The sequence below is a fragment of the Colletotrichum siamense genome (genome assembly GCF_013390195.1).
Source record: "Colletotrichum siamense strain Cg363 chromosome Unknown KSG_Cg363_contig06, whole genome shotgun sequence".
Lineage (NCBI taxonomy): Eukaryota > Fungi > Ascomycota > Sordariomycetes > Glomerellales > Glomerellaceae > Colletotrichum > Colletotrichum siamense.
Genome location: NW_023501019.1, coordinates 1,888,732 through 1,903,940, shown reverse-complemented (window position 1 = coordinate 1,903,940; position 15,209 = coordinate 1,888,732). Strand labels below are relative to the sequence as shown.

At 54.5% G+C, this 15,209-nt stretch overlaps 4 protein-coding genes across 4 annotated transcripts; 3 read left to right on the top strand and 1 right to left on the bottom strand.

Moving 5' to 3' along the window:
• Window positions 1-751: 751 nt before the first annotated feature.
• Window positions 752-1,899, top strand: CGCS363_v009506 (uncharacterized protein; the record flags this gene model as incomplete). Its single annotated transcript, XM_036641355.1, has 3 exons — window positions 752-1,082; window positions 1,344-1,585; window positions 1,690-1,899. 3 exons carry the CDS (start codon window positions 752-754, stop codon window positions 1,897-1,899), a joined length of 783 nt encoding a protein of 260 aa, XP_036493418.1.
• A 76-nt stretch (window positions 1,900-1,975) lies between these two features.
• On the top strand, window positions 1,976-2,809 carry CGCS363_v009505 (uncharacterized protein; the record flags this gene model as incomplete). Its single annotated transcript, XM_036641354.1, has 1 exon — window positions 1,976-2,809. The coding sequence occupies one exon, from the start codon at window positions 1,976-1,978 to the stop codon at window positions 2,807-2,809; it is 834 nt and encodes a 277-aa protein (XP_036493417.1).
• Window positions 2,810-5,844: 3,035 nt separating this feature from the next.
• On the top strand, window positions 5,845-7,320 carry dpb4 (DNA polymerase epsilon subunit D; the record flags this gene model as incomplete). The annotated part of the gene is made up of 5 exons (XM_036641353.1): window positions 5,845-6,168; window positions 6,262-6,395; window positions 6,522-6,640; window positions 6,778-7,192; window positions 7,248-7,320. The coding sequence occupies 5 exons, from the start codon at window positions 5,845-5,847 to the stop codon at window positions 7,318-7,320; spliced, it is 1,065 nt and encodes a 354-aa protein (XP_036493416.1).
• Window positions 7,321-11,279: 3,959 nt separating this feature from the next.
• Window positions 11,280-12,944, bottom strand: CGCS363_v009503 (Chromatin structure-remodeling complex subunit rsc7; the record flags this gene model as incomplete). The annotated part of the gene is made up of 1 exon (XM_036641352.1): window positions 11,280-12,944. One exon carries the CDS (start codon window positions 12,942-12,944, stop codon window positions 11,280-11,282), a length of 1,665 nt encoding a protein of 554 aa, XP_036493422.1.
• Between the last annotated feature and the right edge of the window lie 2,265 nt (window positions 12,945-15,209).

Sequence of the window (15,209 nt, the reverse complement as noted above, 5' to 3'; positions counted from 1 at the left end):
CCAAGCCAAGGCCATACAAAATAGGGCGCCATTGTGAGTGTACAAGTGCACATACATGCCTGGATCGTCTGTCTACCCTGCCTAGGTACGCAGCAAGTGGTTGGGTGGACGGCTGCGGAGTGGTCCAAGGTGTCACCTCCCACCACCACACACACACACACCACACCACACCACAGTACCTACTTGCTGAGGTACTATGGTACAAGTCCTCCCCATGTTAGTGCTGCCGCAAGTGCCGCATCCAAGGAACCATGGATGTACCCTTTTCACATCTTTTCTACACCGCGCAGCTGCACTTCGTACATAACCCGGGGTCTCGTCCACCACTCTCCCCTTTGGTCTCTCTGCGCGAGCCTCCTCTCTCGTCTCCAGCCCTTTCCTTTCCGTTTTCTTTTGAAGGTCTCCAGCACTAACCGGCTCCAAGTGTCCTGCTTGGAGTTGTGGAACCTCACTCATTTCACCCAAATCCTCATCTTGACCTGGTCCCAAGGTCAACCCGCCTGAACCGTTTGTTACCCTCTCCTTCTTATTTCCTAGCTGTTTATTTCTATTTCCTTCTACTTCTCTCGCCCAAGTGGTCTTATTTCGCCTCACTCGACAAGGGAGAGTTCAGTACTCGACGTTGGGGACTTGTCCATGGCATAGGCGTTTACTTGCCACGCTGGAACGTAATCTTGTGTGCAGTGATATTCGAGAAAACGGAGATTCTACCGGGCTGGCCCATACAATACACGGAGGGACGAATGTTAATATGTCGACAATGAGATATCTTTTGGTTACGGCATGGCTCGCGAGTCGCTCAACTCCAAGCAGAGCATCCTTGCTCAACGCAGACGAGGGTATCGACAGCACCATTAACGATGAAGATGAACGACTTGGCAAGGGGAAGGGCAAGGGAAAAGGGAAAGGCAAGGGTAAAAGCAGAGACCAAGGTCCGTCTGTAAACCCAGAGCTGGAGCTTGCACCCGGCGCCAACACCGAACCCTTGCCCGCCGTACTTGGACCGGGCCGAGTTGGCGCACCTACCGACGGAACCATCAACAACGGCTTGGAAGAAGCCAAAGGTGGCGGAGGAACAGAAGGTGCGGTCTTGGAAAGAGCACCCAGTATCCAACACACAGCACAGCACAGCACAGCACGGAGCACAGAGCTTTCAATGTTTACTCTCAAGCGGCCGCTACACCTGTGTTTTATGTTGCTCTCACCTCAGTGAACGACCTCCGATCGCCTCAGAACAAACACATCTTTACTACATTACCCACTCTTCGGATTCCTCTGGACATTTCCTAACGTCTTTCATCTCATTTACGTGTATCGAACTTTGATGCTAACTCAACTCACAGGCGTGACAGCTGAGGAACCACCACCACCTCCCCCGCCGCCAGAGGAGCCTCCCCATCAAGAGCCTCCTCCGCCTCCTCCACCTCCTGAGGAGCCGCCGCCACCTCCACCACCTCCTCCCCCGGAGCAACCACAACCTCCTCCACCACCACCACCCCCTCCTCCGCAGACCACTCCCCAGGCGCCCCCTCCAACAACTTCTTCACAGATCAGACCATCTCCGACGACGTCTCTACTTGTTCCTGTACTTTCTACTTCACGACCGGTGGCTTCCGTTGTTTCTTCCTTTTCAACACCTAGCCTCCCCCGAGCGACCATACCTGTTCCTAAACCTCCTCCTCGCTTTAGCTCAACACCCGTTTTCTCTGTGCCGAGTTTCCCTCAACCGAGTTCACCACCGTCAAGGCCGCCACCGCAGAGTTCATCAACTCCTATCTTCGTTCCTCCGCAAAGTTCATCCACGTCTATCGTTGTACTGCCGCCGCCGCCGCCGCCGCCGCCTTCGCCTCCCACGACAAATCCACCGGTCCAGACGTTGCCGCCTGCTCAACCAACTGATGCCGGCAGCAGACCTCCAGTCTCTCCGGCGCCGGCTGCACCAAGCTCAACCTCGTTGACGGACCAGCAAGGTGTCATGACTGGCAACGCACAGAACTTCGAGGGCGACCGAAGCCTCGTCATCGCCCTCAGTACCGTACTCTCGGTACTTGGAGTTGCGCTCATCGTTCTCACCATTTGCCTATGCTACCGCTACCGCTACGGCCGTCTCCCTCTCGCCCCTTGGCGCAGACGGGGCCCATTCAGTCAACGCGGATGTACGCCCATTGACGACGAGGAGATTGAGTCTTGGAAGGCCAACCGAGCCATTGAGAAATCGACGACAATCGTCATTGACAAGCACGATCCGGCTCCCACTGTCCGCAAGCCGCCCAGCGTGATCGTCTACCAGAATCACCACCACTCGAACCAGTCTCGTGCCTCGTCCGAGATTTCCCCTCGGTCTCTGTATCACAAGCGCAGTATGGACAAAAAGAGTATGGATGTTCCGAACACTCCCGTCCTCGCTCGCGCGCCCAATGCTCGCGTCGGTCTGACTGACGACACAATCGAGGGAGACGCCGCCTTCCTCCCTTCACCGAAGCGCCAAAACTCGAGGCTGTCCAAATTGCCACCACTCTCACCCCGCAATGGTCACGGCAGACACCGCAGCTCCCGCAGCAGTGCCAGCGTCGGCAGCCTACGAGACCACTGGTTCGGCTACCAAACCGATGTTGAGCTCTCACCACGAGGCTCCATCGACCATTACGCCCACATGCCTTCATCTGCGCACTCTGATGGTAGGCACCAGCGGATCTACTCCGACTCCTCGATCCCTCCGCGGCTGTCTCTCGACGAGGAAGTACGCATGGGTGGCCTCTCCCCCCGACCCTATCTCCGGCAATCTGAGATTGGCATTGCAGTAGGCTGAAGCTCCGATTCGAATTCTTGCCTTCGCCGAGAAGTCACACCCCTGGCGAAGTGCCGTGTCTTACTACCTACGTTTTTTGCGCGAAACCCTCCAAACGATCGCGGCTACCAATACGCGCCGCACGCAACCACAACCCACATTCGTTTCAGCTCTTGCGCTATTCCCGCAGGCCTGGAAAGTGCGGGGTGCTATCATGTGAGCACTTGTTTCACAAACCGATGGATGGCAAACATATCACAATACTTTGTGTGTGCAACTTGGTACCACACGAGTGAGGTGGAGGTTACCCGGGAACGGCTTTTGCCTTATCCAAGAACGTAACCGGACAACGCCTGTTGCCACCGCCGCCGCCGTTGAACTTTTGGGTCTTCGATGCCTTCGATGAACCGTCTTAGCTAGGAGACTCTGCTAGACGCGAGGCACACATATACATCACTCCTCTCAAAATGTTCTTCTTAACTGAATGAGCATTCAGCAGTGCACTGCATGGACTGAGTCCATGGAGACGACACGTAGATGCCCTTGACGGCATCTCATTTTCCTTTGTCTTACGGAGCCATGATCTTCGAAACACCAACATCGGATTGGTGATGGACGGAAATACCCCTATGAATGGATTCATCACAGAAGCTGCAAAGGCAGCCAAATTTTCCTTAACTTCATGACACTAGGGCGCACACAAGTTGGATGAAAGAGCCCGATCGCAAAGAATACAATCTATACAAACCATCTTCTTCTACCCATGCGATGTCAACCGTGCCACGTCAGTGACCTCAGTGACCAGAATAACTTTGACCCTAGCCCAGCGAACCATCTCATCCTCGTGCAGGCATGGTATAGCATCATGGTGGCGATCACGGCATGCAAGTCATTCTTAGCTCCGTCCCGATGAGGAACTTGTTGCGTACCGTGAGGGGTTGACGACGACGACCTGTCGTCCCAAGTAGGCACAAACGCCTCCCGACGCCAGCCATGGCGCTGAGCACACCGCTACATCCATTATTAGTGAAACAAACAGCTCACTGAGAAGGTGGGGGAAGGTAAGATGGTGGATGGCTCCGACGTTGCCCAGCGTTCGTGAGGAAAGGCAATTCTTTCTTGGTATCGTGACCAAGGTTTCCGCGTTGTTGGTCCTACGCACGCACGGGAGAAGAAGGAGCGGCAAGCCACGCCTGCGACAGATGCCATCCCAGCATGAGGGATGCGATGACGGGCCCAATGTGAAACACCGCGCTTCGTCGTCAGATGGGTGCGCGAATGACAGCGGAGGTTGGCGAAGGGGCGACGGGGCGGGGTAGACAAGGGTTCACTTTGGAGTTGTAGAAAGAGAGAGAGAGAGAGAGAGAGAGAGAGAGAGAGAGCGACTTCCTCGGGAATACTAAGTTCGCCAAGCTCAGTTTGTGTATGGCTGGGCAGCAAGGCAGATGAGGGATTGTGGACGGCAAATCGTTGCCCTAGCCCAAGAGGCCGTCGAGCCAAGATTGTCAGCATCGTCGGAAAAGCTATTCGATTAGATACTCGATGCAGGTCCAGATCGGGGCATGCATGTGTGTGGGGCTGTAGTAGTTGACAGGTGCCTCCGAGGTTGAGTTTGCTTTTCTTCGGGGTTTGACTTCTTTTGACAGATGTCCTCGATCAAGTAAGTCTCTTTGGGGGGGGGAAGGTGGGCTGGCGTGATCCAGCCTTTGCCTGATGCATCCACGATAAAAGTTCTCTCACATGCGAGTTCGCGACTTCTTGGCGACTATTGTCTGCGAGAGCGGGGTGTGACGCCGATGGGCGGCTTCAGGTTGGTTCGTCCGGAAGAGCTTCGACCATGCGGGACAAGATGCCATTTTCTCAAGGACATGCGGACAGCAGCGATATTCAAGGTGGGTCCGATAAGGGGCACATGATGAAGAGGGTATCCCGCGCTCCTCGCTTCGCAGCCTTGAGGTTCGCGAAGATGCTTCTCGTTGTCGTTAAGTGCGACAGGTGCAGGAGGTAAAGATGAGATGGTTAAGCGAAGCACATGAAATTGTCGTTTTCCCGAAATCATGAAAATCATTGGGGGTTTCCATCGTGGGATGGGATCCAACATTTACTTGGATAAAGACTAGTGCCATTATTCGCGTCTGAAAAGAAGACATTCGTTTGAATAGGTACGAGAAGATGTTGAGGAGTGTGGAGGGCAGCAATTAGACAGTGAAATCAGTAGTGAAGTGAGAGGTGATGTTGTTCAGTGAGATGAGTAATCAAGATGGGCCTGGGGCAAAGGGAGATCGAAATGCACTTAACGCGTCCATACCTTACCTACTGCGGTATGCTCTGGGATAGTGGGGCACTCACTACCTTACCTAGGTAGGCACTCGAAAAGTCGCGTCTACCTTGCAACGCACGACGCGCCGGCGAGTCGTCAATTTGCTAGGTTGGCTGTACGGATACGTTGGCCGACGACGGGCGAGCGCAGTCGCAGCAGCCGGGTGCAGTTGGTGCAGTTCACATTGGCTCTCACTCCCATTGCAGTCTCCACCCGCCACACCATACCTTACCTTACCTTACTCTCACGACCAGAGCCTCCCTCGACCTCCCCTTTCCGTGCCTGAGTGACATTCTCACGCCCTCCACCTGCGGAAGCGATCGACGGCCATGCGGTTTGAGTTGAATTGAAGCTCCGTCTCTTTCAATTGCCAACAAACTCACACGTCCACCTCCCAACCCGACGCTGGCTCACGACAACCACGGCGCATCCCGCAAAGACACCCAACCTGACCCTGGTCTCCCCTGAGAAGCAACCCAGAGCAGCACTCAGCCCGTCCGTGGGTGAAAAACTTCAACTTCTCACCAATCCACGCCCGCGTTTACGCCTACGCCACCTTCTCTCACCGCACCTCCCGCGCGACATCATCTCGCAGAAACGAGCTGCCCGCGTGCATCGCAAACTCAATCCGTGCCTGGTCTTTTTCTCCGGTCACACAACCGCCACCCTACCACCGTACAACACCTCTCTCACCCACAACCCGCAAACTTCACCCACACAGACAAACTGACACAAAATGCCTCCGCGCAAAAGCGACGCCAGCCGTAGGAGCGACGTCTCCGCCGCCCGATTCGCCGTAATGGACGAGGACCCGGCCACCACCTCGACCACGGGACCGACTCCCGCTGCTCCCGCAACTCCCGCCGCCGCCGCTTCCACTGCTCCTGTCTCGGCGGCGCCCTCCAGTGCCGCTGCCGGAGCGAAGTCGACACCCGAGTCAGCCAAGGCGTCTTCATCAACACCTCTCACGATGACGACAGTCTTGAACGCTGGATCTGACAAGAAGGACTCTGAGAAGGCACCGAAGGAGAAGGCTGACAAGGATTCTCTTACCATTGAAGTATGTGCTCATTCTTCACGTGTATCTCGGTACACGGGAGAGGAAGAGACAGACACATGCAGAAGAATGAATACTAAGCTTACACATCGTCAGGACCTTAACTTACCCAAGTCCATCATCACAAGACTGGCCAAGGGTGTGCTACCTCCACAATCTCAAATCCAGGCCAATGCTGTCTTGGCAATGAGCAAGAGCGCCACAGTCTTCATCAACTACCTTGCAGCACAGTGCGTTCACCGAGACAACCCCCTTTGATGAATGTTCTTGAAAGATGTGTCCCGTGAAGCAAATGTGCCCCCGGCATGGGCTTGTTATCGTGGAAGGATCTGAAGGCTGACTTTGTGTGACTGAAGCGCTAACCAAAATACTGTCAATGCCAACAAAAAGACGGTTAGTGCTGAAGATGTGTTTAAAGCTCTTGAAGACATTGAGTTTGGGTTTCTGCGAGAGCCTTTGGAGCAGGAGTTTGCGAGTGAGTCAAACCCGAGATTCCACCTCAAGATACGAAAACGACCATCACTTCACCAACCATCCGAGCCTTAGCCTGCCTGATACTACCTAACACCTTCCCGCATATGCTCGAGGCTCAGCCGCTGACTGTCTGTCCAGAATTCAACCAGATACAATCTGCGAAGCGCTCCTCATACCGCCAAAAGGTCGCTGCCAAGAAGGGCGGCGCAGCAGCAGGCGCCGCGGGAGGAGTCGCTGGGGCTGCAGCCGCCGCCGTATCTGCGGATGATAGCATCATCAGCACTGCTTCTGCCGACGGTGACGCCCCTAGGGCGAAGAAGGCCCGCGTTGACGAGTCTTCCATGACCGTCGACGAGGCTGACGACGCCGAGACGGAGCCCGAAGAGGAGGCCAACGAGGACGAAGACGAAGACGAGGAAGCAGAGGAAGAAGAAGACGAGGACGAGGATGAGGGTGAAGGCAGCGGCGAGGAGACGCAAGACGCTTTGGAGGAGAAGGAGGAGGGCGATGAGGAGGATGTCGACGAGGCGATTGACGGCGACGAGAGTGATTAGTACGCGATGACCGCCACAGACCGGCGGAGGCATGATCGGTGCCTCACTCTGAAGCCAGCTGGAGCTGCATCCGGTGTTGGCGAAGCATGCGGCGTACGTGGGCGATGGCGTTCGCACGTTCATATAGACGGCCTTTCGTATGTATTTGTCAAAAGTCCTTGAAGCGGAAATGAAGCACTCATATCTGCCACATTCACGATCTGTTCATTTACTTGGTGTTATCTCTCTCTCCTACGCATCCACCCGATGCTGCTTGGCCACTCGCCCAGTCGAATGATCTTTTTTTCTCTCTTGCCTGTTGCCTTTCACATCTCTCTGTCTGCGCCCGATCCCGGGTTCTCGCGGACCCCCTTCCAAAAACAACATTGCTATCACGTGGGTTCCCGGAGTCCTGATAAACTTTCTCAATAGCCATGTCAGCTCCGCTTGAAAGATGGTAAACTTGCCAAGTGACCAGTTCCCAAAGGACAACCCCACCCCCTGCTGAGTTCCGTTCCTAGCTTACCTACAACAACAATAACGTTCAAGGAAACGGAGTCAAAAAGGAATATGAAAACAAAATAGCTTAACAACAGACTACCCCACAACCGAACTCCGGTCTCGTTCATGCTCAGTCTCGTGTCTTTTCTTCTTGCAGACTGAAAGACAACCAGCGAGTAACGCACATGGGACGATGACGATCTAGAAGAAAGCCGTTATATTAAAACAAAAAAGGCAGACAACCCAACTTCTGATTGGCGCCGCCTGGTCGTTGCCTTTCCGAACGTTTGGTTTTCCTCCCAAACAAAAGAAAAGCCAATCCATTGTTTCGTTTCATTCAGCCTGAAATTCACTTTTTCTTTTTCCACAGTTCGCCTCGACCTTCTCCTTTCGACTCCCTTTTCGTACATCTCTTGTGGTTTTCCTTTTCCCACGCGCCCTACTCTCCCCCAAGAGTTCCTCCGGCGATGGGGATGGCCACATGTTCAGGACATACACACACCACCGCCCCCCTCCGTTCCCATTCATTATATTTAACCCCCAATGGCGGGTTCAGACGAGACGAAACATCCCACACAAACCCGTCATACACCTCTTTTGGTCTCTGTCTCTCTGTTTCTCTCCACACCTGTGTCCGTGTCACCCGTTCTTTCTCTCGGGCCCTAATTACGAGTAGGAGCAAGTCTTCACCGCTACAAACAGACTCAAACCTTCGTCAGCGGTCTGGAATTCAATGGACGAAATACGATTTCCGGTCGGCTCCGAAGACTAGACAGATCATCGTTTCTGCATGTCTCAGCGCCAAATCTTCGTCGTCCTCGCAGTTCCCAGCCCTATTCCTTGCATGCTGCCAGATCCTCTTGGGGATTCTGACGACCCTATCGCAATATCTGCTGGCTTACTTCTCCAATGCGACGATGCTTTTCCCTCTCACCCAGGCGGAGACTAGACTTTTCTATATGCGATGAATAAATTGCCTCCTGTTTCCCGTCTGATGTAAGCCCGCCCATGCCGTGTGGAAGCGCGCCACATTGTGTCCCGCGCCCCGTCTTTCCCGACTCTCCCGCCGGTGGCGGATCCGAATATGCCGGGACGTTCCCGAGTATCTCGACTTTTTACGAATCTGCAGCGCCTATCTCTCTTTCTCTCCCAGCTTCTGATCAAAAGAGACAAAGAAGAAGAAGGAAAACCAGTTCGCGACGCTACTGTTCGCCGAGAACAAGATCCACCTGCCCGTCTTCTTCCACCACTCCGATTTCGCCCTTTCGGCCTTCAGGCTTCGGCCGAGAGTTTCATGGAGCATACTGCCATCGACCTGGACCGCCCAAGCCCGAACATGTACGAGACACCGGGGGGGTTCGAACGGAGGTCAAGCGCGGTGAGGGCAGGAAAGAGAGAGCGAGAAGAACCAAGTGCCAGAGAGAGGGGAAAAGGGGGGGGCTGGGAGAAGGAGGGAGGGCAGGGAAAAGCCCCTTGGTGCCACAGTCGGGGAGGGTGGGAAGACGAAAGAGGAAAGCAGAAAGTGACGGGGGGAGCTTAAAGAAAGCCGCAAGGGTAAAGGAAAAAAGAAATAAGAAAAAAGATTGGACGTGGGTGTGGAGGGGAGGTGGTTTAAAAAAACACGCTTTTTCGTCCCCTTTTTATCCTGAACCATCGAAGAATGGGAAGAAGCCAAAAGGAAGACGATGTTTATTACAGATACCCCACCGGGGCCGGGCGCCAAACACTATCATCCTCGTCTCACAAACGGGCTTTCGTCCCGATAACGAGCCTTTCTGGTTTAGGCAGACCACAAACTCAAACGACCAGATGGCACATGCGAGGAGGAGAAAGCTCCCCAGCCACCGGAGCAGGCTGTTACCGACACAGAAACAGGTGAGCACAGATGCTTCATAAAAATAGTTGCTACGGCGGATGATTCTTGTACAGAAGACAATAGAAAATTTCTGTGTTGTGGAAAAAGTCGTTTGGAATAGTGCTCGCATGCGCATTCGCAAACAAGCCTTTTCGGAACCTCGGGCAAGGACTAAGAGAAGGGGACAGTGAGATCAGGAAAACAAAAAGACCACTCGTTTGCATTAATTCGAGACTACAAAACCTCCGCGGAGGTCCAAGAACCCGTCTTCTTTCACCATCTTCAAGTACATAGCCGTAGCAGTTGCGACAGAATAGGTCGTAAAATAGAAGTGTCAAGAGCTTTGAAAACAAAACCAAGTGTTCGATCGACGCAGCTCCATGCTACCAACAAGACCCGTTTCCATCCATGCCATGAAATTCCCCACGAGAGAAAAAGTAGATGTGGGAAATAACGAAAACCATTGTTACCAGATGCCGCATATCGTGGCGCTTTTGACCGACCCCCCTCATAGGGCCTCCAAAGTGTGACGACGAATATCAAGTCTCATCACCAAGTACACAGCGCAGCTTCCTCCAATGCTGCGGTGTGTCGGCCGACACAAAGATAAAACAAGGCCAGTATGATTTGGCTGCCGACGTGCAGATGAAAAGGGGTCCTCGTCCATGTCGACTGCTCAAGAGCAAATGCGATCCTGCTACCCTGGGAAGAAGGGTATACCCCAGACCACGAGCAAACCTTAAAACTATATCGCGACTTATCCCCTGAGCTTTGTCGCCTCCGCGGTTCTTCGCTTTCGTGACAACCTTGAACCCAAGTCGGGGAAGTTCCCGGTCGTTCGGCACGGGCCATAGTGGTAACCTCCCACCCAGACAGCCGGGGGAACTGCCATTCGTCAAGTTGGAGGTGCTAGTTGCTGCTGTCCCTCAAAGCTAGATCTCGACTCGAAATTGTTGCAAGTGCTCGACTAGGCAAAAGATCGTGATCTCCCTTGTCAAGCCTGCCTACTATGGCTGGCGCTGAGTGATGGCGGTCGATGTCGTGAGAATGCCCTCAGTGTGCATAAGTCGTAGCCTGCCATTAAACTTGCTGCTGAGTCAACCTCCGCTGCTTCAGCCGCGCGGCAGGAGAAACGACGCGTGGACGGTGTCTTCGTATGGTATCGTATTCGAGAGGATGAGAGGGACTAACTAACACAGTGCGCGAAGCGAGTCGGCGACAAGAAGACGATGGTATCAAATTGAAGTCGAAATTGCCCGCGTGCCCACGGCGAGGAAACCGGAAATAACAAAAAGTCGGGGAGACAAGAGACAAAAACATGTTGTCGATGAGTGGTAATCAAGTCAAAAGAAATCGAATACAAGGCCAACCAATGTTGCAAACAGAAATGCATCCTCCTATGATGCAGATACCAGAAAGAAACGAACAGAGAACGCAGTACAGTGATAATCAATTCCCCTCCTGACCTGAGATGATGTGTTCCCGGATCCCCTGCGACTCCTCTATTCATCCCTTCTCGGCCAAAATGCTGTACGAAGACTGACAGGCCGGCGGCCCAAAAGCACATAGCCTCCACCTAACTGTATGCTTGGGTATCCTTCAGAGGGCAGCAGAAAAGCCTGCCAAACCGGCGAAAGTCAGGAGTCGCCGCCGCGTATATAAGAGAAACGAAACTAAGGATTGTTGCCAAAATACTGACAAAATGAAGAGCATAAGAGGGCAAGAAGACGATGACGTCGTGTTTCTGAAGTTCATTGGGGTTGGTTTGTCCACCACTGTGCAGGTGTCTGTTGATTCGACCACGCCTGCGTAACCGCTGGAGAACCTTGGTTCGGTTGAGGCATGTACTGGCGAGGAGTCTGGTCTGTGGGGTACATTGCCTGACCCGCACCGTAGTTCTGGCCCATACCCGGCATGCCAGGAAATTGCATCGCTGGCTGGACACTGCTCGTCGCGTGCCGAAGCTGAGGCGCTGGTGATTGTTGATGCGACTGCTGATTCTGTGTCGTGTAGCCCGAGTAGTTGTGCTGAGGCGTTTGTTGTGTCTGGGGCCACATTTGGCCGGACGCAGGATAGTGGTAGCCCTGAGCCCCCTGCGGCATATTGCTCGCACTCCCTGCTGCAGGCAAAGTCGTTGGCTTGTTGTTCTTTTGGGAAGATGGTTGGGCCATACCTCTCATCGGAGCCTGACTGATCGGATTTTGCGCGTGTATCGACTGGGAGTAAGGCGGGGCCGTCATCATCATTTGCGGGCTTTGGTTAGGCACAATACCAGACTGTGGCATGCCACTGGCAGATGTGTGGGGTGACTGCGTTGCACGCGTCGTCGGGGCTGCCGCGTCGCTCGTAGATACAGCTTGCGCCAGGTTGGAGGACTGGGGTTGCTCATGGGGTCTCCTCCAAATGCCCTGGAGATAGTCTCCACGCATGTCACGTTGCTGATTGAGCGAACGGTTGTACTCAGCAGCGTGGTGCGCCTGGGCGTGAACCTCTCCAATCTGGGCAGGGCGTGTTTGGTCCTGGTAAGCCGGGCCGGTAATTTCCTGGCGGGGACCGCCTTTGAGGATGCCGCTGTAATCACGAGGGCGGTTGTCACTGAGCTCTGATCCTAGTGTTATCACGGGCATTCTGGTCGTTGTTCCGGTTGGCGCTCCAAGCATACCTGGTTGGACGATCTGGGGTTGGGGGGCGCCGGGGAACTGGCTGGGAGTGTTGCTGTAAACGATTTCTCCGTGCGGACCTCCCATCATGACCTGGTTTTGCGCCTCGGCGGCAGCTTCTCTGGCCTTGGCGGCCCCGGGACGCTTCTCACCAGCGAGGTCGGCTTCGGTGAAGCCTTGCTTTCGTGCCTTGGTTTCCCAATAGTCGTCGCGGACTCTTCGGCCATTGGTAATGACGCGACTGCCGAATTGCCTGAACATGGATCGTGCCGTGACGATGGCAATCTGTCGTGACCGATACGAAAACGGTAAAATCTCCTGGCTGACAAGGTCGTCCTTTTCGGGCTGGCTGGCGATGATTTTGTAGAGCGATCTGTTCTTGTTGAACAGCAAGTACGAATCACGATATCCCAGTACTCTTGCGCACTCCGTGGCCAACATGAAGAGCTTGTCGCCACGGTTAGGGACCAAGAATGTCCGGCATTTGTATTCGCGACCGCCCAAAAGCTGCCCGTTGGGCATCACCTTCTTTTCTCCAAATTCATCGATCTCTCTCGGGAGGTATTCGTCACCGGCGGCGTTGAGCTGGTCGGTGGTGTGGTCTCTCACGGTCGGTAGGGCCTTCAGCGTGGTCTTCGTCGGAGTAGTCTTCGGCGGGGGGGAGGCTTGCGCAGGCGCGTAGGCAACGGCTTGCCCTCCTGGCAACGGCGCGGCCTGGTTTTGGGGAGTTTGCGGTGGTGGGATGGTTTGAGGCATGTTGCTAACGGGGGCCTGACCGGCAGTCTCGGAGGTTCTCCCCTTCAAAGATTTTCCACGTTTTCTCGGGTTGGAGTCACCTTGCGAGGACGCACGAGATGTTAGCTTGTATTGCGTTGCGCGCTGCGGGAAGGAGCCTGGAGGTGACACGCGCGCTTGATGAACAGCACAAGCATTCTGGGGTTGATCGCTAAGATTAAGAAAACATACCGGCACCGCCTGCAGGAGCTCTTTCGAGGAAACTGTCGGGGGATCGACTTCTTTTGATACCGCGGAGGCTGGCGTTTAGGAGGTCTTGTTAATAATCGGAGGCGTCAGCACATACAAGTCATTGTGGGATAGCAATGCAGAGACTGGCGCAGCCATGGTGCAAGACAGAGAGAGGCGTAAGCGACTGCGCCGGTACTACCTGTTACCGACACCGACGAACAGGGCCTCGCTGTGGAATGCGATGACGGCTAGCGGCAAGGCAGGCAGGCTGAGGCTGGGTAGAGGGCGGGGGGGAAGTGAAACTGGGGAGGGGGGGCTATTAAGAGCAAATAGGCAACATACCAGGTGAGTTGAGGGCAGCCGGATTGATTGTCGCACTATCAGCTCCGTTCGGCTGAGTGGAGTACATTGAGCGCGCAAAACGTCTCCCAGCAGCAGCAACAAAATTGAGGAAAGAAGGTCTACGACGACGTGTCTTGATATAGTTGGATTGCCTTCCGGCCGGGTCGCGGTCAAGGGCGACACTGAGTCTGGGGGTGGTGCGCTGGGCGATGCAGGGCAAGGTTATGCGTGCATATGGTTGGCGCAAACCTCTGATATGTCCCTGGCGGGAGGTGTCGAGTAATAACAGGTAGGGGGAGCGGCCTGGGAAGAAGTCGAATGGAAGCTTTCGTGCCTCTCCGTCTCGTTCGCTCTTCTTGCCGCAAGGCAGGCAGTGAAGGGGGGATGAGGGGTGTATAGCTAAGAAAAGTTTGAATTCAAGATGAAAATGCAAAGAGTTGAGTTGCAGCGCCGGTACAACCAAGCCGTAGAACTCAATAGAGTATGGGTAGGGTCTGTGTCCTGGCCGTGGGGTATGCGGCGGGAAGATTCCTTCGCGAAGAGGGCCTGTGTGAGGCCTGCTATGTAAGATGCGAAGAATCGTGTGGCGAGATTGCTGCCTCGGGCGGGTAGTTGTCGCGCGGCAAGTGAAGAGACAGAGACAGGCTCAGTCAAAGCGAAGAGGCAGAGAGGGAGAGGACAAGAACAAAAAAAAAAAAAAAAACAGTTGATGAGTGCCCCTCTAGTTGGCGACGGCGAGGGACGAGTGTGGGCGAGGAATGTAGAGGTCGTCGCCAGTGGAGATGCGCGAGCGCGTGGTGGTGAAGGAGGGAAGATGACGGATGGTTGGCTGGTGTTCGCAAAGATGCTGCGTGGTAAGGATAAGGTCGATGATGGATGGACGGAGAGAAGTGGGCGACTGAGAACGGCAAGGCAGGGTCGGCTGGTAGGTAGGGTGGATGAGGTGTGTTGTATCTTGCCGTCGGGTGGGTGAAGAAAGTACTTGAGCAGGTACTTTGTACTTTTGGCGTTTGGGGTCGGCGGGCAGAGTCCGCAGGTACCTGATGCTTGGCAGACTGAGGCAAAAGCGAAGGAACCTAGGTAGGCAAGGACTGCGTGACTGCGTGAGGATGGATAGGTAAGCAAGCCGCAGAGGAAGAGAGGCAGCACGGAGCAGCGACAGCGACAGCGAGGCGGCGGCGGCGTGGTCGGATGCTTGCGCTTGTCAACTTGCAGCCGTATGCCTTTCTGGGCGATTTCTGTGCTCGACAACCAAGGGTTTGCGCGAGAGTGTGTTAAGAGTGAGAGGGGGCGTGTGAGAAAATGCGAGTCCGCAAATAGTATGTGCAAACTGGAGACTACCGACGGGGTATCTTGCAGAAGAGAAAAACGTCGCCTTCCAAGTCAGATACGATGACGATGCGCTGGAGACGATGGCTTTGGAGGAATGAATCAGCAGAAGCAGGCTGGTTCTACGGTTGGGTTGTTGGATATGCGCCGCTCCTGTGTTTCCGACTTTTCCGAAAGTCCCTGCCTGTCCCAGGGCGTCGACGGCGAGGGGCCAGCGAGCAGAACAGAACAGAGCAGAGCAGGTGCAGCTTTACGCCGGGATGTTCGAATGTGTTCTGGAGTACAGATCTTTGATGTCTGATCTATGAAGCTAGAGTCGAGTCGACGAGGAGCTGGACCCCGCGATACTCGAGATTGCGACTGGTGATGGCGGCGTCGGATAGC